The following is a 13,313-nucleotide window of genomic DNA, read 5'->3' as shown; positions in this document are numbered from 1 at the left end:
GGGGCATCCATTTTACCACCAAAGACCCTCCCACCGCACGGGCCCGGCCATGTCAGCTTGTCAATCAACTTGCATTTGCTCCTAATTACTTTTCCCACTTAAGAGAGCCACAGGCCACAGGGGAACCTGTAAGAACAAGGAAGTGTGTGCTTCCTGGGTGGTCTCCCACTGCCCCCATTTCACAGAGCGGGAAACTGAGGCACATAGGGATGCGCTGAGTGGGGAAGGCGCATTCCAGCTGCTCGAGTCGGCCCAGCGGCCACCGGGAGGGGTTGAAGTGGAGACCTGGGTGTGGCCGCTCCGTCCTGGCCCGGGGGTCATGCAAAGGCCTTGGACCCCCTGATGTGACGTGGCCAGGATGAACTTCCAGAGCGGGCACTGGGAATGTGTCATCACGTCACTCCTCCCCCACCCCATCCTCACGGCCCTTCCTCCCCAGCAGGCCGAGGCTAAAAATACCCTGCCCTCCCCACGTGGGCAGGGGCCCAGCCCTCCCACGCAGCCCGTCTGCAGCCTCCTCGCCGGCCGGGCAGTCCTGTTCCCGGGCCTGGGTCCCGGTGCCACGGGTAGGTCGGGGCTCTGGAATGGGGCAGGGGCGCGGTAAGGACACGGGGCAGGGAGCAGGGGAGGGGGTGGGGGCACAGGGCCTTGGTGGGCAGCCCAGGGGCTCTGGGGAAGGCAGCACTGGTGCTTCTGGAAATACACCGCCAGCCCACCCCACAGGCCAGGCCGGGACCTCGGCTGGGGCGGGGGCCCAGCGGGCTGCTTCCCCCCCACAGGTAAGGGGGCCAGGGCCGCCCGGGCGGGCAGGTGGGGGCCGGGCCAAACCCCTGACTGCTGCCAGGCCGCACCAACCAGACTCCGACCCGAGCTGGGGCTGCGGCCCTTGGCTGTCCTGCTGCTCAGCTCTCTGAGCTCCGTGTCTGCACAGGCCTGGCTCCCTGCGCCAAGACCCCCCGGAGCCCCCACACCCCACTGTGTACCAGGGACACCCCCTTTACTCCTGGCCTGGGCGGGACCCCCAAAGTCCCCAGCATGGGGTGGCTGCCACAGCTGGCCACAGGGATCCCAGCAATGGCCGGAATGCGAGGCCAGGGATGTCCCCCTTTCCTGCCCGCCCGCCCCGCCCAATCTCTTGGCCTCCCCTGGGCGCTGGGTGGGACCAGAACTCCTGGTGGGGTGGAAAGTGGCAGGATGGACACTCAGCTGGGGGTCTGGGGAGTGTTGGGGCCCTGCCGGCGCCCCGGCCTGTCCAGTGTGGGCAGGAGCCCCTGCCCCCACCGCCCTGGCACAGCTCTGCTTCCGGAAGGCCTGCTGTGCCCTGCCCAGTGCCCGTGGCTGACCGGCTGCCCCTGCCCTGTGCCCTGGGCCTGTCCCCTCACCCACAGGCTGGCATGGCGCCCTCACCCACGGTCTCCTCGGCAACCCCCCACAGATGGGCCGCGCCTGTTACAGACGTTTCCTTTCTTGGGGTAAAATCCCAGAAGTACATAAATAAGTAAATAAACGCATAGAAGAATCAGCCCGAAGTAGATGCTGGGAACGCGCTATGTGGTGTGTAATGAGCCCTGGGAAGTTTCCTTTGCTGTGTTTGTTTTCAGCCCTCTGACGTCACTCAGCAATGCGCTAGTCAGGGTCCAGGCCAAGGGCCCCAGCCCCACCACTGCCTAGCCTCATGCGGCTTCAGCTTTTCACTTCGGTTTCCCCACCTGTAACAGGGACAGGCCCGGCAGCCTCTGTTGGGATTGTCGCAAGGACTGAGTTGACACACAAGGGTGCCTGAGCGTGGCCAGGACGCGGGGAGCACGTGTCCGAGTGTCCCCCTTCTGCAGACCAGAAGACCGAGGACCAGAGAGGGCCGTGGCCTACCCAAGGTCACCCAGCAGGTTCGGGCAGGCCGAGGTGCCACGTAACCACGGACGGTGAGGATCCACGGGGTGGGGGGCGTCTTGGGTGACCCCAGCCCCACCCCAGCCCCCCAGCATGCCTGTTCTGGGAGCAGAGGGGCTGCCTGGGATTGGCGCCACAGGGATCCCCAGCTCTGGGAGGCTTGTCTGCGTCACTCAGAACTGTTGGGGAGGCCAAGGCTTGGGCCCTGGGCTGGCCCCGCCCTGCCCTCACTGGCCAGCTACAGTGAGCCCTGCCCTCTCTGAACCTCTGTTTCCTCCTGTCAAATGGGAATAACCCAGGTACAATGTAGAATCCCTGGGGGCTGCCACAGGAGGCCTGGCAACCTGGGTGGCTTAAAGCAAAGGGAGTGGGCTCCCTCGCTGTCCCGGGGCCGGGGCTGGATCCCACGCGCTGGCGGGGTGTCTCCTCCCGGGGCTCTGGGGGCACCTCTCAGCTTCTGGCGGTGGCCGGCAATCCTGGGGACTACTTTGGCTGCGTCGCCCTAGCCTCTGCCCCCTTCAAGATGGCCTCGCACCTGTGTATCTTCAAGCCTCACCTGGCTTCTTTTAAGGACTCCAGCCACTGGATGCAGGGTCCCCCCATTCCAGTTTGGCTTTGTCTTAGCTTGGTCACATCAGCGATGACCCTGTCTCCAAATCAAGTCACAAGCCCAGGCTTTGGGGGCACATGCCTTCTGGGGGGATGCTCCAACCCGCAGCAGTCCACCTCCCGGGGAGCTGATGAGGCCAGGTCAAGCAAGCTGGTCAAGTGTTTGGCACACTGTGGATACTCAGATGATGCTCGTTCGGGGACGGAAAGGACAGATGGACAATGGGATGGACGGGGGGCTCAGGCAGGGAGGCTGACGCTCCCTCCTCTCCCTAGGAGCTTGGGCAGTGCCCAGCTGTCCTCCTCGTGAGTGGACAGGCCCCAGGGCAGCCATGGTGCACAACGTGGACGACCTGGATTTCCACCTCCCCTCACACGCGCAGGACATGCTGGCCGGCCTGCAGCGCCTGCGCTCCCAGCCCAAGCTGTCCGATGTCACACTGCTGGTGGGCGGCCAGGAGCTGCCCTGCCACCGTGGCCTGCTGGCGCTCAGCAGCCCCTACTTCCACGCCATGTTCGCGGGCGACTTTGCCGAGAGCTTCTCGGCGCGCGTGGAGCTGCGAGACGTGGACCCGGCCATGGTGGCGCAGCTGCTGGACTTCGTGTACACGGGCCGGCTGACCATCACCCGGGACACTGTGGAGGGGCTGACGCGCACCGCCGCGCGCCTCCACTTCCCCGCCGTGCAGAAGGTCTGCGGCCGCTACCTGCAGCAGCAGCTGGATGCCACCAACTGCCTGGGCATCTGCGAGTTCGGGGAGCAGCAGGGGCTGCCGGGCGTGGCGGCCAAGGCCTGGGCCTTCCTGCGGGAGAACTTCGAGGCGGTGGCCCACGAGGACGAGTTCCTGCAGCTGTCCCGGGAGCGGCTGGCTGCCTGCCTGGCCGGCGACCTGCTGCAGGTGCGGCCGGAGCAGAGCCGGCTCGAGGCGCTGCTGCGCTGGACGCACCACGACCCCCAGGCCCGCACCGCCTACCTGCCCGAGCTGCTCGGCCTGGTGTGCCTGGAGGCCCTGCCCGGGCCCTGCCTGCAGCAGCTGCTGGCCACCGAGCCGCTGATCCGGGACTCAGAGGCGTGCCGTGCGGCGCTGGCCCAGGGCCCTGGCCAGGTAAGGGAGGGCCGGAGCGGCAGGGCAAAGGGGCTGCACCTGGGAAGCAGCAAGGGTGCCCCGAGGCCCACCCGCAGCAGGAGGGAGCGTGTCGGTGCCCCGGCTCCCAGCAGGAGTTCCACAGCTCACGGTTTCGGAGCGGGGAGGGCGCTGGCGGCAGGTCATCTTTGGGTTCCTTGGCTTTCTTGGCACAGGGCTGTGCCCCCCCCCTTTCTCTTCCGTGTCCCACTGACTTCCAGCTCCTTCCATGGAGCCTATGGCTCTCTCCCTACAAGGCCTCCAGTAAAGGTCTAAGCCTCACCCTGGTTCACGCAGCTGCCCGTCAACTAAAAACAGTTCAAAAGGGCCTGTTGACAGTGGGGTCACACCCACATGTTTTTTCTCCTGGGGTAATCATCCAACCTGACACAGAGAAGAAGGAAGGGGCGTCTCCGACATGCCCCCAACCTTGTACCTGTACCTTGGGCCAGTTGGCTGGGGATGAGCCCCCGTTTCTCACAAGCCCAGACTGCCCCGTGTGTGCCCCTGGGCGTGAGGGGAGGGGGACCCGGGAGTGACAGGGCCCAGACCCGTTCCGAAGGAGGCTCAGCCGGGACGAGGCTGGAACAGACCTGCATGCGGAGGAAGGTGGCGGCTGCGGCTCACTGCAGGCCGGAGGGCACGGTCAGGCAGGCTCTCCAAGGAGGCAGCGTTGGGGCTGAGCCGCCAGGGGCTCGGGAGGGGAGAAGGAAGGAAATCAACCCAGAAAGATGTCATGGCTTGTGCCAGGGCAAGGAGGCTTGGGAAAGGAGGGCAGCCTGTCCCCCCTGCCCCGGAGGAAGCTGTTCACACGTTTATGGGGTGCAGTTTCCTGCTGGCAGTGGGCCTGGAAGGGGGGCAGGTCCTGATGAAGTGACGGGCCAGGGCATGGCTGAGACCAGGCAGATGGGCCCCAGGGCCTCCTGTGGGCGACTCCTGTGGAGCCGTCAGCGTGACGGTGGGGGCACAGGGGGCTGGGAGCACTGGGCAGTGCTAGGTACCCTCCAGTGTGGGACCTTCCAGCACTCACGGCCCAGGGGGGCAGCCCGCTCAGCTCTGGAGGAGGTGGGGGTGGTTGGGATGGTGGGTGGGGCTGGTTCCAAAGAAGGACCCTCCATGGTCAGTGCTGTCTGCTTTGAAGGGACCCATGGGGCCACTGCCCCCACTTCTCCATGCGGATTTCTAGCATTTGCTACCATCACCAGACCCACTGCACACATGGCACACGCACACAAACACACGCATCACACACCTGTAACCATGCAGGCACACGTGCACATGCTCACACACATACACACAGGAGTACAGGGATGTGCGCACACGTGTGTGCACAAACACACACCTGCACACCTGCCCCCCCACGGAGGCCCGCCCACCCCACACGTGTGTGTGTGAGATGGAGATGCCCTCCCGGGCCACAGCTGTCCCCACCCAAACGGTCAGACGGCCACCTGCCCAGTCCTGGCCCTCAGGCCCTGCCATCCCCTGGTGCCCCGGCCGGGGCCATCGCACTGTCCCTGTGACCCTGCCCTCTCGGCCGCCAGGCGCTGCTGAGCCTTCCGCGGAGGCTGGAGGAGGTGCTGGTGGTGGTGGGCGGGTGGGCGCTGGAGGAGGGCGAGGAGGGCGGCCAGGAGCCCGCGTCCGGGAACTTCGCCTTCTACAGCAGCAAGGCCGGTGAGTAGCCCTCGCCCCTCGGCCCCAGAGGCCACAGGCGGGGGCGGCCAGGGGCTGCGGAGGAGCCGCAGGAGTCTCGGTGGGTGGGGAGGGGCTGGGCAGTGGGGGTATGGGTGACTGGTTGGACGGTTACCCTCCTCCCCACAGCCAGAGCCCCTACCTTGGGTCTTTCTAGGCCCCGAGTGTCCAAACAGCTGCCCAGACTGTGCCACGTGAGGGGTGGGCGGCCAGGCCAGCGTCCCACTCTCGGTGTCCCCTGCCCTGTGTGGACTAAAGGGGTGCAGGCCTCCTGGGAGCGGCTGAGGGGCTAGTCTGGGCTTAGCCCCCCACTGGGGGTCTGAACCTGGCCCTCGGTTTCCTCCCGGTGAAATGAGCTCCTGGGCCCTCCCGGGGCTGGAGCAAGCGGCCGAGGCAAGCTCCCGGCAGACACGGCCACGGGGCCGCCCAGGGGTGGGAAGGAGGGAGTGGGGGCTCGGGAGGGGCTGGGCTGTCCTGGCAGGTCACCAGCCCCCACCCCCTGGCATCAGTGGCTGGCAGCCTGGAGGAAACCCGAGGCTGCTGTCCCAGGCCGGGGCTGACGAGCGGGGACTCGGGGCTGACGTCAGGCGATGAGCCTGCTGGCTCAGCCCCGGAGCAGCTGTCGCCCGGACCCGGCAGGGAGGGTGCGGGGGCCGAGGATGGTGGCTGCAGGAGATCCCCGCCCGGAGATGACATGGGTGTGAGTCAGGGACACATGCACCCTGCCCGAGCCACGGTGCTGGTGTCTGCCAGCGAGGCCCGGAATTCGGCCTGTCCCAAAAATCACTGTAAACTGTAATCCACCGAGCCTGGGCACCCAGCATGAATGAGTGAATGAAGGAATGAGGGAACGAATGATGGTTGTGTTGCAACCACCCCCAGATCCGGCCACTTAACCCTGCACCCCAGGCCAGGCCTGGAGCCGGGGCTGACCGGTCCGTTTGGGGCCAGCAGGGTGAAGGTCAGGGGCGGGCTGTGGCCTGGGCCCCGAGCTGGGCCCCTGCAGCGAAACCCTGCATGTGGCCTTGTGTCCTGCCGGGGCTTCTTTTTTCTGACTACGCATGGGCGCGCTCTGCGGGTTCCTGTTCCGTGTCCCTCCAGCAAGGGGACGTCGCTGCACCTCCTGGAAGGACAATGAGGGGCTCAGAGGCCCGAGGGGTGCAGGTGGGACCAGGGCAGGGCTGCGGCCCGCTCAGCTGGGCCTCATCCCCTCCCCTCTCCCCTCCGCAGAGAGGTGGATGGCGCTCCCTGACTTCCCCGACTACCACAAGTGGGGCTTCTCCCTGGCAGCACTCAACAATGACCTCTACGTCACAGGTGGGCAGCGCGGGGGTGCGGGGGGTCTCGGGGAGCTGGCGGGAAGGTGCACCCCACTCTTAGCAAATCTCCAACCTGTCAGAGGACTTAACTCGAGGGGCTCCCCAGCAGTTCACCGACTCGCTTCTGGATCTTTCCATGCGTGTGAAACATGGGCATTTAAAATCCCAGTCCACACGTGGGCACGTGCGCCAGCCCAGGCACAGATGGCGCCTGCGACCAGGGCTTCCTGGAGGGAGCGCTGACGTGGGGGTCCGCTCTGCAAGTTGAGCTCTCAGAGGCTGGGGTTCCTTGTGAGGCCTGGTTGGGGGAAAGCCTCCCCCAATGAGTGTTGAAACCACTCCCACTGGTTCTTGGGGGCTGGGGAACCTGTCCAGCCAGGCCAGCCTGCTTAAGAGAAGAGTCCATTCTGGACATGTCCATGCCACCCTGCTGCACCCCTGTCCCAGGCCTGCCATAATCAGGGCCTGGCATGGGTGTGGGATGGGACCCTGGCTCCCCAGCCCCACTGGTCTGGAGACGGTAGCCCGCTGGGGGCCCATGTGGACAGAACCTCCCCGCAGGCGGCTCCCGGGGCTCCAAGACGGACACCTGGTCGACCACCCAGGCCTGGTGCTTCCCACTGAAGGAGGCAGCCTGGCGGCCTGTGGCACCCATGTGCAGAGCCCGCACCAACCATGCCAGCGTGGCCCTCAACGGAGAGATCTACGCCATTGGAGGTGAGGCCCCCAGCCCTGCCTCTCCCCGGCCTGGCCCCCACCCGCTGCCCTGGGAGCCCTGGTCCGGTTCGGCAAACGGAGCCCATGCGGGGCTCCCAGCCATGACTTGGCTGCCCTTCCTGCACCTGGACTTCCCGGGGCCCCGGAGTCTGCTCAGGTGGTCCTGCTGTGCGCAAGGCAGAGAAGACACGATGGGAGACCCCAAAAGGTGGGGCTGAGCACAGGTTTGGCCCCGTCTCCCAGGAGGAGCTGACCGCCGAGCCGGGCCTCCTGAGTCTGTGAGGGGCTGGGTGGGGTGGGGTGGGCAGGGCTGCAGGAGGGACAGGCCAGAGGCCACGGTGACCCGGCCTGGGTGGGGGCTGCTGCCTCACGCGTGGACCTGTCTGATCTCAGAGGCTCCCCTGCAGGCTCCTTGGGGCCCAGTGCAACAGGCAGTGGCCCCTCCTTAAAAACTGCTGTTACTGCACAGCAGAAAAGCCACGCTGCTGAAGGAAAAAACAGGTGAGCCAAAACATGGTCAATTATTCAGACCCACTAAGTTACAGGCCCCCGTTGCAGCTTGGCCTGCGTCTCTGGGGGCTTTTGCTGGGACGTAGGGACCCAGCCTGGGCCATCTCCAGTCTGCCAAGAGCAGGACCTTCGTGTCAGGCTGAGGTCTGAGGACAATCCACAGGGGGCCTCGGGGCTCACAGGACCCCTGAGGGGTGAAGAGCTGTCACTGGAGGGTTCCAACAGGAAACAGCTGTGCACTCCGTTAGGGTCATTCAGGGGCTGATCTGCAGCGCTGGGGATGTGGGGGCTGTGCGGGGCTCTGTAGCCACCAGCCCCAGTGGCAGAGGCGCTGTGACCATCCTAGCAGTGTGGTGACCAGAGCTGGGAGGAGAGGTGCTTGGGGCAGGCTTCCTGAGGTTAGGGGGTACAGTGCAGTGACCCCCATGGAGAAAAGCCAGCAGCCCGAGGCACCCCTGCACTGATGGGGGGGAGGGCATTAATCCTCCACCCTGGAGCGTCCTGGGGCCGAGAGCAGGGAGGGGGGTCCTGGAGGGACAAAGGGAGGGGTCAGCTGCCTCAGCACCCTAGGGGGCCAGGGACAGCAGGGGCCGGGACCCGGACGGTGGCCAACGAGCTTCCTCCAGGAGCAGGCCCGGGGCTGCCAGGGGTCCCCAAGCCTGATGCCTCAGCTCCATGCCAGACAGCCGGACAGGGATGCCACAGGGGTCTGGGGCAGCAGCCACCCGGGGCTCGCCCTGCCCGTGGGGTGGGCATTCCTGGGCTCAGCCCCCTCTCCCCCTGACCCCGGAGGTGATACCACCCTTCACCTGCCCCCACCCAGCCGAGTGCTGCCCCCCCCCCAGGCACCACTCTGGACGTGGTGGAGGTGGAGAGCTATGACCCCTACACGGACAGCTGGACCCCTGTCCGCCCGGCCCTCAAGTACGTCAGCAACTTCTCGGCGGCGGGCTGCGGGGGCAGGCTCTACCTGGTGGGCTCCAGTGCCTGCAAGTACAATGCGCTGGCCCTGCAGTGCTACAGCCCTGTCCCAGGTGGGTCCCAGGTGGGCCCCAGGTGGGGGGCACCTGGGTGGGGGGGAGCCACGGGAGGGCCAGGGGCCCTGGCTCCAGTCCCAGGTTGGCTGAGGACGAGGGGGAGCCCAGGGCCCAGGGGGCCAGGGCGGGAGGAGCGGGGGCTCAGCCCGTCCCTGCAGGGAGTGGGGTGCAGCTCAGGCCGGGTGGGGTCGGGTGGGGAGCAGGGAGCTCGTGGTCAGGAGCAGAGACCCCGAGTCAACGGGGCTGAGCGGCAGGGACCACGAGCAGACCCTTCCCAGCAGCCCCTCCCCAGGACAGCCCCCTGCGTGTCCCCGCAGACTCCTGGAGTGTCATCGCCTCGCCGTTTCTCCCCAAGTACTTGTCCTCGCCGCGCTGTGCCGCGCTGCATGGCGCCCTCTACCTCGTGGGGGACAACACCAAAAAGGTCCATGTGTATGACCCCGAGGCCAACCTGTGGCGGAAGGTGGGCCCCCCTCTGCCCAGCACCCTCCCTGAGGGTGAGACCCCCCAGGGGGCCAGGCTGCAGGACCTGGGCGTCTGCCTAGGAGACCGATGAGGCACAGGGCTCGACCCCCGGGAGATGACCCTGTGCGTCCCTACAGGGCCCCAGCTCATGGGGGAGGGTTGGGGGGGCAGTGGGCCCAAGCCAGGCCGTGAGCAGGGACTGGCCGGGGACGGAGGGCGCCCCGTACCGAGAGGTGGCCAAGCAGGGGCAGGCCCCTGCACTGGGGCAGGGGGAGCGGCCGCCTCTTGTCCGCCTGGCCAGCACTAACCCTGCTGCCCCCTCCTCTGGCACTTTCAGGCTGGGGTGGGCATCTCGGAGCACAGCCTGGGACAGACCACCCGGACCACTTACTAATCTGTCCCTGGAGGCCTGAGGAGGTGGCCTCCTGTGGGCAGCAAGGTGGCCAGTGACAGCAGGCCCTCTGCAGCACGCCACCCGTGGCTGTCCTGTGGTGTCAGCACTTAGCTGACCGGGCCGGTCACTGTGGGGACGTAGGTGCAGGGCCAGCCGGCCAGGCTGGGCTGATGCTTTCCCCCAGGGTCCTCAGCCGGCCCACGGGTGGGCATCTGCTGCCCCCACGCTCTGGTCTGGGCAAGGTCACGGTGCAGCCAGGCCTCTCCCCAGGACAGTGAGGGGGGCAGGGCCTCCTGCCAGGTACAGGTCGGGAAGGAGGGGGTGGAGAGGGGGTGGTTGGCAGGGCAGCGGGGAGCCGGGGTTAGGGGTGCAATGGGGGAGCACCAGTAGCAGGGGGCTGGGGTCAGGGCGGTGGGGTCACACGGGGAGCCGGGGAGTTGGCAGGGCGGTGGGGGTGCGGTGGGAGCCGGGGGCTTGGTGGGGCGATGGGGTTGCAAGGGGAGGGGTGGTGGGTGCAGCCGCCGGGAGCCGGGGCTAGAGCCCGGGCGGTGGGGGAGCCGGGAGCTGGAGTGGGTTGGGCCGGTGGGGGAGCACGGGCAGTGGGTGCCCCACGCTCCCGCCAACGCCGCCCGCCCGCGCAGGTGCAGCCCCTGCACAGCCTGCACGAGAACGGCGCGCTGGTGGCTCTGGGTGCCGCACTGTACGCAACAGGCGGCCGCTGGCAGGGCCTGGACGGCGACTACAGCGTGGAGATGGAGGCCTATGACCGCGCCCGCGACCTGTGGACGCGCCGCGGCGCCCTGCCCCGCCTCTGGCTCTACCACGGCGCCTCGGCCGTCTTCCTGGACGTCTCCAAGTGGACCCAGCCCTTCGGCCCTGCCCAGGAGCCCTGACCCGGAAGTGGGGGTGGTGGGGAAGGGGCTTCGGGGGGCCCCGGAGCTGCCCGCCCCACACCCCAAGGAGGGCCACCCGAGCCCCAGCCCTGTGGGACAGCCTCGCGGCGCCGCTGGTTTGTGCCCCGGAACCCCCGTGCACCCCCAGGCAGGCGCAGGGCCCCAAAGGCCAGAGGACACAGCCGGGCCCTGGAGGCACCTTCTGGGACCTGGACAGACCTGCATCTGTCCTGCGCCACGGGGGAGGGTCTGCAGGGAATTCTGGGGGGCTCTGGAGCAGCGGGTGGCTGGCTCCCGGGTGGCCCCCGAGAAAGCGTGGAGTCTGACGGGCTCCTGCCCCCTCACGCCGTGGCACCTGGTAAATCAGGGCAGCTCCGGAGCTCCCCATCTCTGGCTGGGGCCTCCCGGCTCCTTGCACTCACCAGGATCCAGGCGGCATCTGCATCCAGGAAGACCACAGATCCTCCTGGCTCACTGGCTACTGCAGTGGGGCCTCCTCGACTCAGGGCTCAGGCATCCTGGTCCCCAGCCTGGCTTGACCACCAAGGCCTTGGGGGGCTCCCACCCTCCCCCACCACGGAGCTGCCATTGGCACCCAGAGCAGGTGTGCACAAAGCAGTCTGACCGCTCACCTGCGTTTCTCCCAAAAGGCCCAGATGGACCAGGGGCCTCCTGAGTGCTTGCCCCTCGAGGACCGAGAAAAGCTTTGTTGACTGGTATGTTGTGTGAAACGAGCAGCAGGGGTTCTGGGATCCTTGGACCTTTTTCTGTATAGAAACCTTCTCAAATGTTTTCTAAGCAATTATTGGAGATGAAGATAAAGTGCTTTTAAAAAATGGCTTAAATGCCAAAGGAAACTTTTTTCATCACAGCTGGGTGGTGGAAAGTATGGCGCCATAGAGAGAGGCCCGCTTTCTGCTCCCACACTCCCTCATGGGACTGGGGTCAAACTGGGGGGCCTGGGGAGCCCATCCACTGCAGGACCCTCAACCTTTGGGCCTGTTCCTCAGAGTTCCACAGCCAGTAGGATTTATATATGGAGCAAAAGATTTTATATATGTGTGTGCATATATACAGTACATTCATGTTAAGGGATCGGCTCATGTGGTTGGGGCAGTTGTCAGGTCTGAAACCTGTAGGGCAGAGTGGTTGCAGTCTCGAGGCAGAATTCCTTCTTCCCCGGGAAACCTGTGCTTTTGCTCTTCAGGCCTCCAGGTGATGGGATGTGCCCCCCACCCCCCATTATTGAGGGAAATCTCCTCTTCTTACAGACAACTGATGACAGGTGTCAGCCACACCAAAGGCCCCTGCAGCCACATCTAGAGTAGTGTCTGCTTAAGTAACTGGGTGCTGTAGCTAGCCAAGTGGACCTGTACGGCGAGCAGCCTAGGGCCCCCATTCCCACCCTGTCTGACCAGCAGAGCCGCCCCTGCTCAGGGGGCCCGGGCCAAGCCAGATGTACAGCATCCAGGAAGAAACAGCACTCCAATTAGGTAATTGAGGAGAGTTAAATGGGGGCCATTTCTGAGCTGTGGGCAGGTTTAGGCAACCAAACAAAGGCCGGAGAGCTTCCCCAGGGCCACAGCAGAGGGAGCTGCCACCACCTCTCCAGGGGAAAGGTCGGAGTGGGTACAGACCCGGGAAGGCCTAGTGCAGAGGCTGCCAAGTAGCTGAGGTCTGTGCTAAAGTGCATGCAGCCACTGCCAAAGCACCTGGCAGGAGGGAAGTAGTGGTACAGACACCCCAACCTCACACTCTTTCCTGCCCCCCAGTTCCACATTGCTGCCTCCCACTGGCCAAAGCCAGCCAGAAACCAGGGAAAGGGAGGCCACTGACACTGTCCACTGTGGTCAGCTTCCTGGAGCAGAGAGCTGGGCAGGGGGCATCAGGATGGGCAAGCAGAGGATGTCCAGCACACTAATCAAATTCCCAAGAGATGCTCGTGTAAAGCACCCACTGATGTACTAATTCATAGAAGGGCTGTCCATGGGGCTACCTTAGCCAGCCCCTTCCATTATCAAAGTCTCCAGGAAAACCAGGATTCCGTAGAAGGTTTGAGGTGAGTGTGGGCTTCTAGAAAAGGGAAAGAATAACGGTGACAGGTATAAAAGCCCACCAAACCGGCATCCACAGAGGGAGAAACCCACCTCCCCAGTTCCAGTGTGCCCGGGTCTGCCGAGTGTGTGTACATGGTGTTGCCCACGGGTGATGCTGGACAAACCGAGCCCCCCGGCAGAGGCCAGCCTCAGGGACCACACGGGCCCTCAGCAGCCAGGTCCAGCCTGGCCAATGCAGCCTCAGCTCCCTCTGGCGCTCAGGCTGGGTTTTCCAACATCTCTCAGACAAGACTCTTTTCTTATTAAGCATCTTCCCTGCCCTGGGCAGGGACAGATTGCTGGAGTCTGGCCGTGGGCACCCCATGCAGCCTGCTGGTAATGAAATTGAATGGTCAAATGACAGTGAACGTCAGGCCAACCAGCGGGTTGGTCGACCAGGTGGTTCAGTTGAAAGTATGCGTGTTGCCCTGGAACTCAGTGGTGACACAGGAGAGGGGTGGGCCTAGCAGTGTCCTGGGTACGGAAGCCTGTGCCTCCGGTACCCAGGACACTGCCCATTCTGCCTTCAACCCACCCAGTACCCAGCACAATGCCCATCACTCCGCT

At 65.4% G+C, this 13,313-nt stretch overlaps 1 protein-coding gene across 1 annotated transcript; it reads left to right on the top strand.

The window, feature by feature from the left end:
• Positions 1-486: 486 nt before the first annotated feature.
• On the top strand, positions 487-11,488 carry KLHL30 (kelch like family member 30). The gene is made up of 9 exons (XM_077152081.1): positions 487-566; positions 1,719-1,922; positions 2,776-3,605; positions 5,168-5,297; positions 6,546-6,632; positions 7,196-7,351; positions 8,707-8,895; positions 9,216-9,361; positions 10,399-11,488. Exons 3-9 carry the CDS (start codon positions 2,832-2,834, stop codon positions 10,648-10,650), a joined length of 1,734 nt encoding a protein of 577 aa, XP_077008196.1. The 5' UTR covers positions 487-566; positions 1,719-1,922; positions 2,776-2,831; the 3' UTR covers positions 10,651-11,488.
• The last annotated feature ends 1,825 nt before the right edge of the window (positions 11,489-13,313 follow it).

Source organism: Tamandua tetradactyla, chromosome 3, assembly GCF_023851605.1.
Source record: "Tamandua tetradactyla isolate mTamTet1 chromosome 3, mTamTet1.pri, whole genome shotgun sequence".
Taxonomy (NCBI): domain Eukaryota; kingdom Metazoa; phylum Chordata; class Mammalia; order Pilosa; family Myrmecophagidae; genus Tamandua; species Tamandua tetradactyla.
Note: the sequence above shows the minus strand (reverse complement) of the source record. Positions and strands in the feature narration are given on the sequence as shown.

Bases quoted from the DNA above. Each gene is read 5' to 3' on its own strand.
- KLHL30 (XM_077152081.1), top strand. From the start codon at position 2,832: ATGGTGCACAACGTGGACGACCTGGATTTCCACCTCCCCTCACACGCG. The intron at 6,633-7,195 runs GTGGGCAGCGCG...ACCTCCCCGCAG, and splicing joins CAATGACCTCTACGTCACAG to GCGGCTCCCGGGGCTCCAAG. The intron at 7,352-8,706 runs GTGAGGCCCCCA...CCCCCCCCCCAG, and splicing joins AGAGATCTACGCCATTGGAG to GCACCACTCTGGACGTGGTG.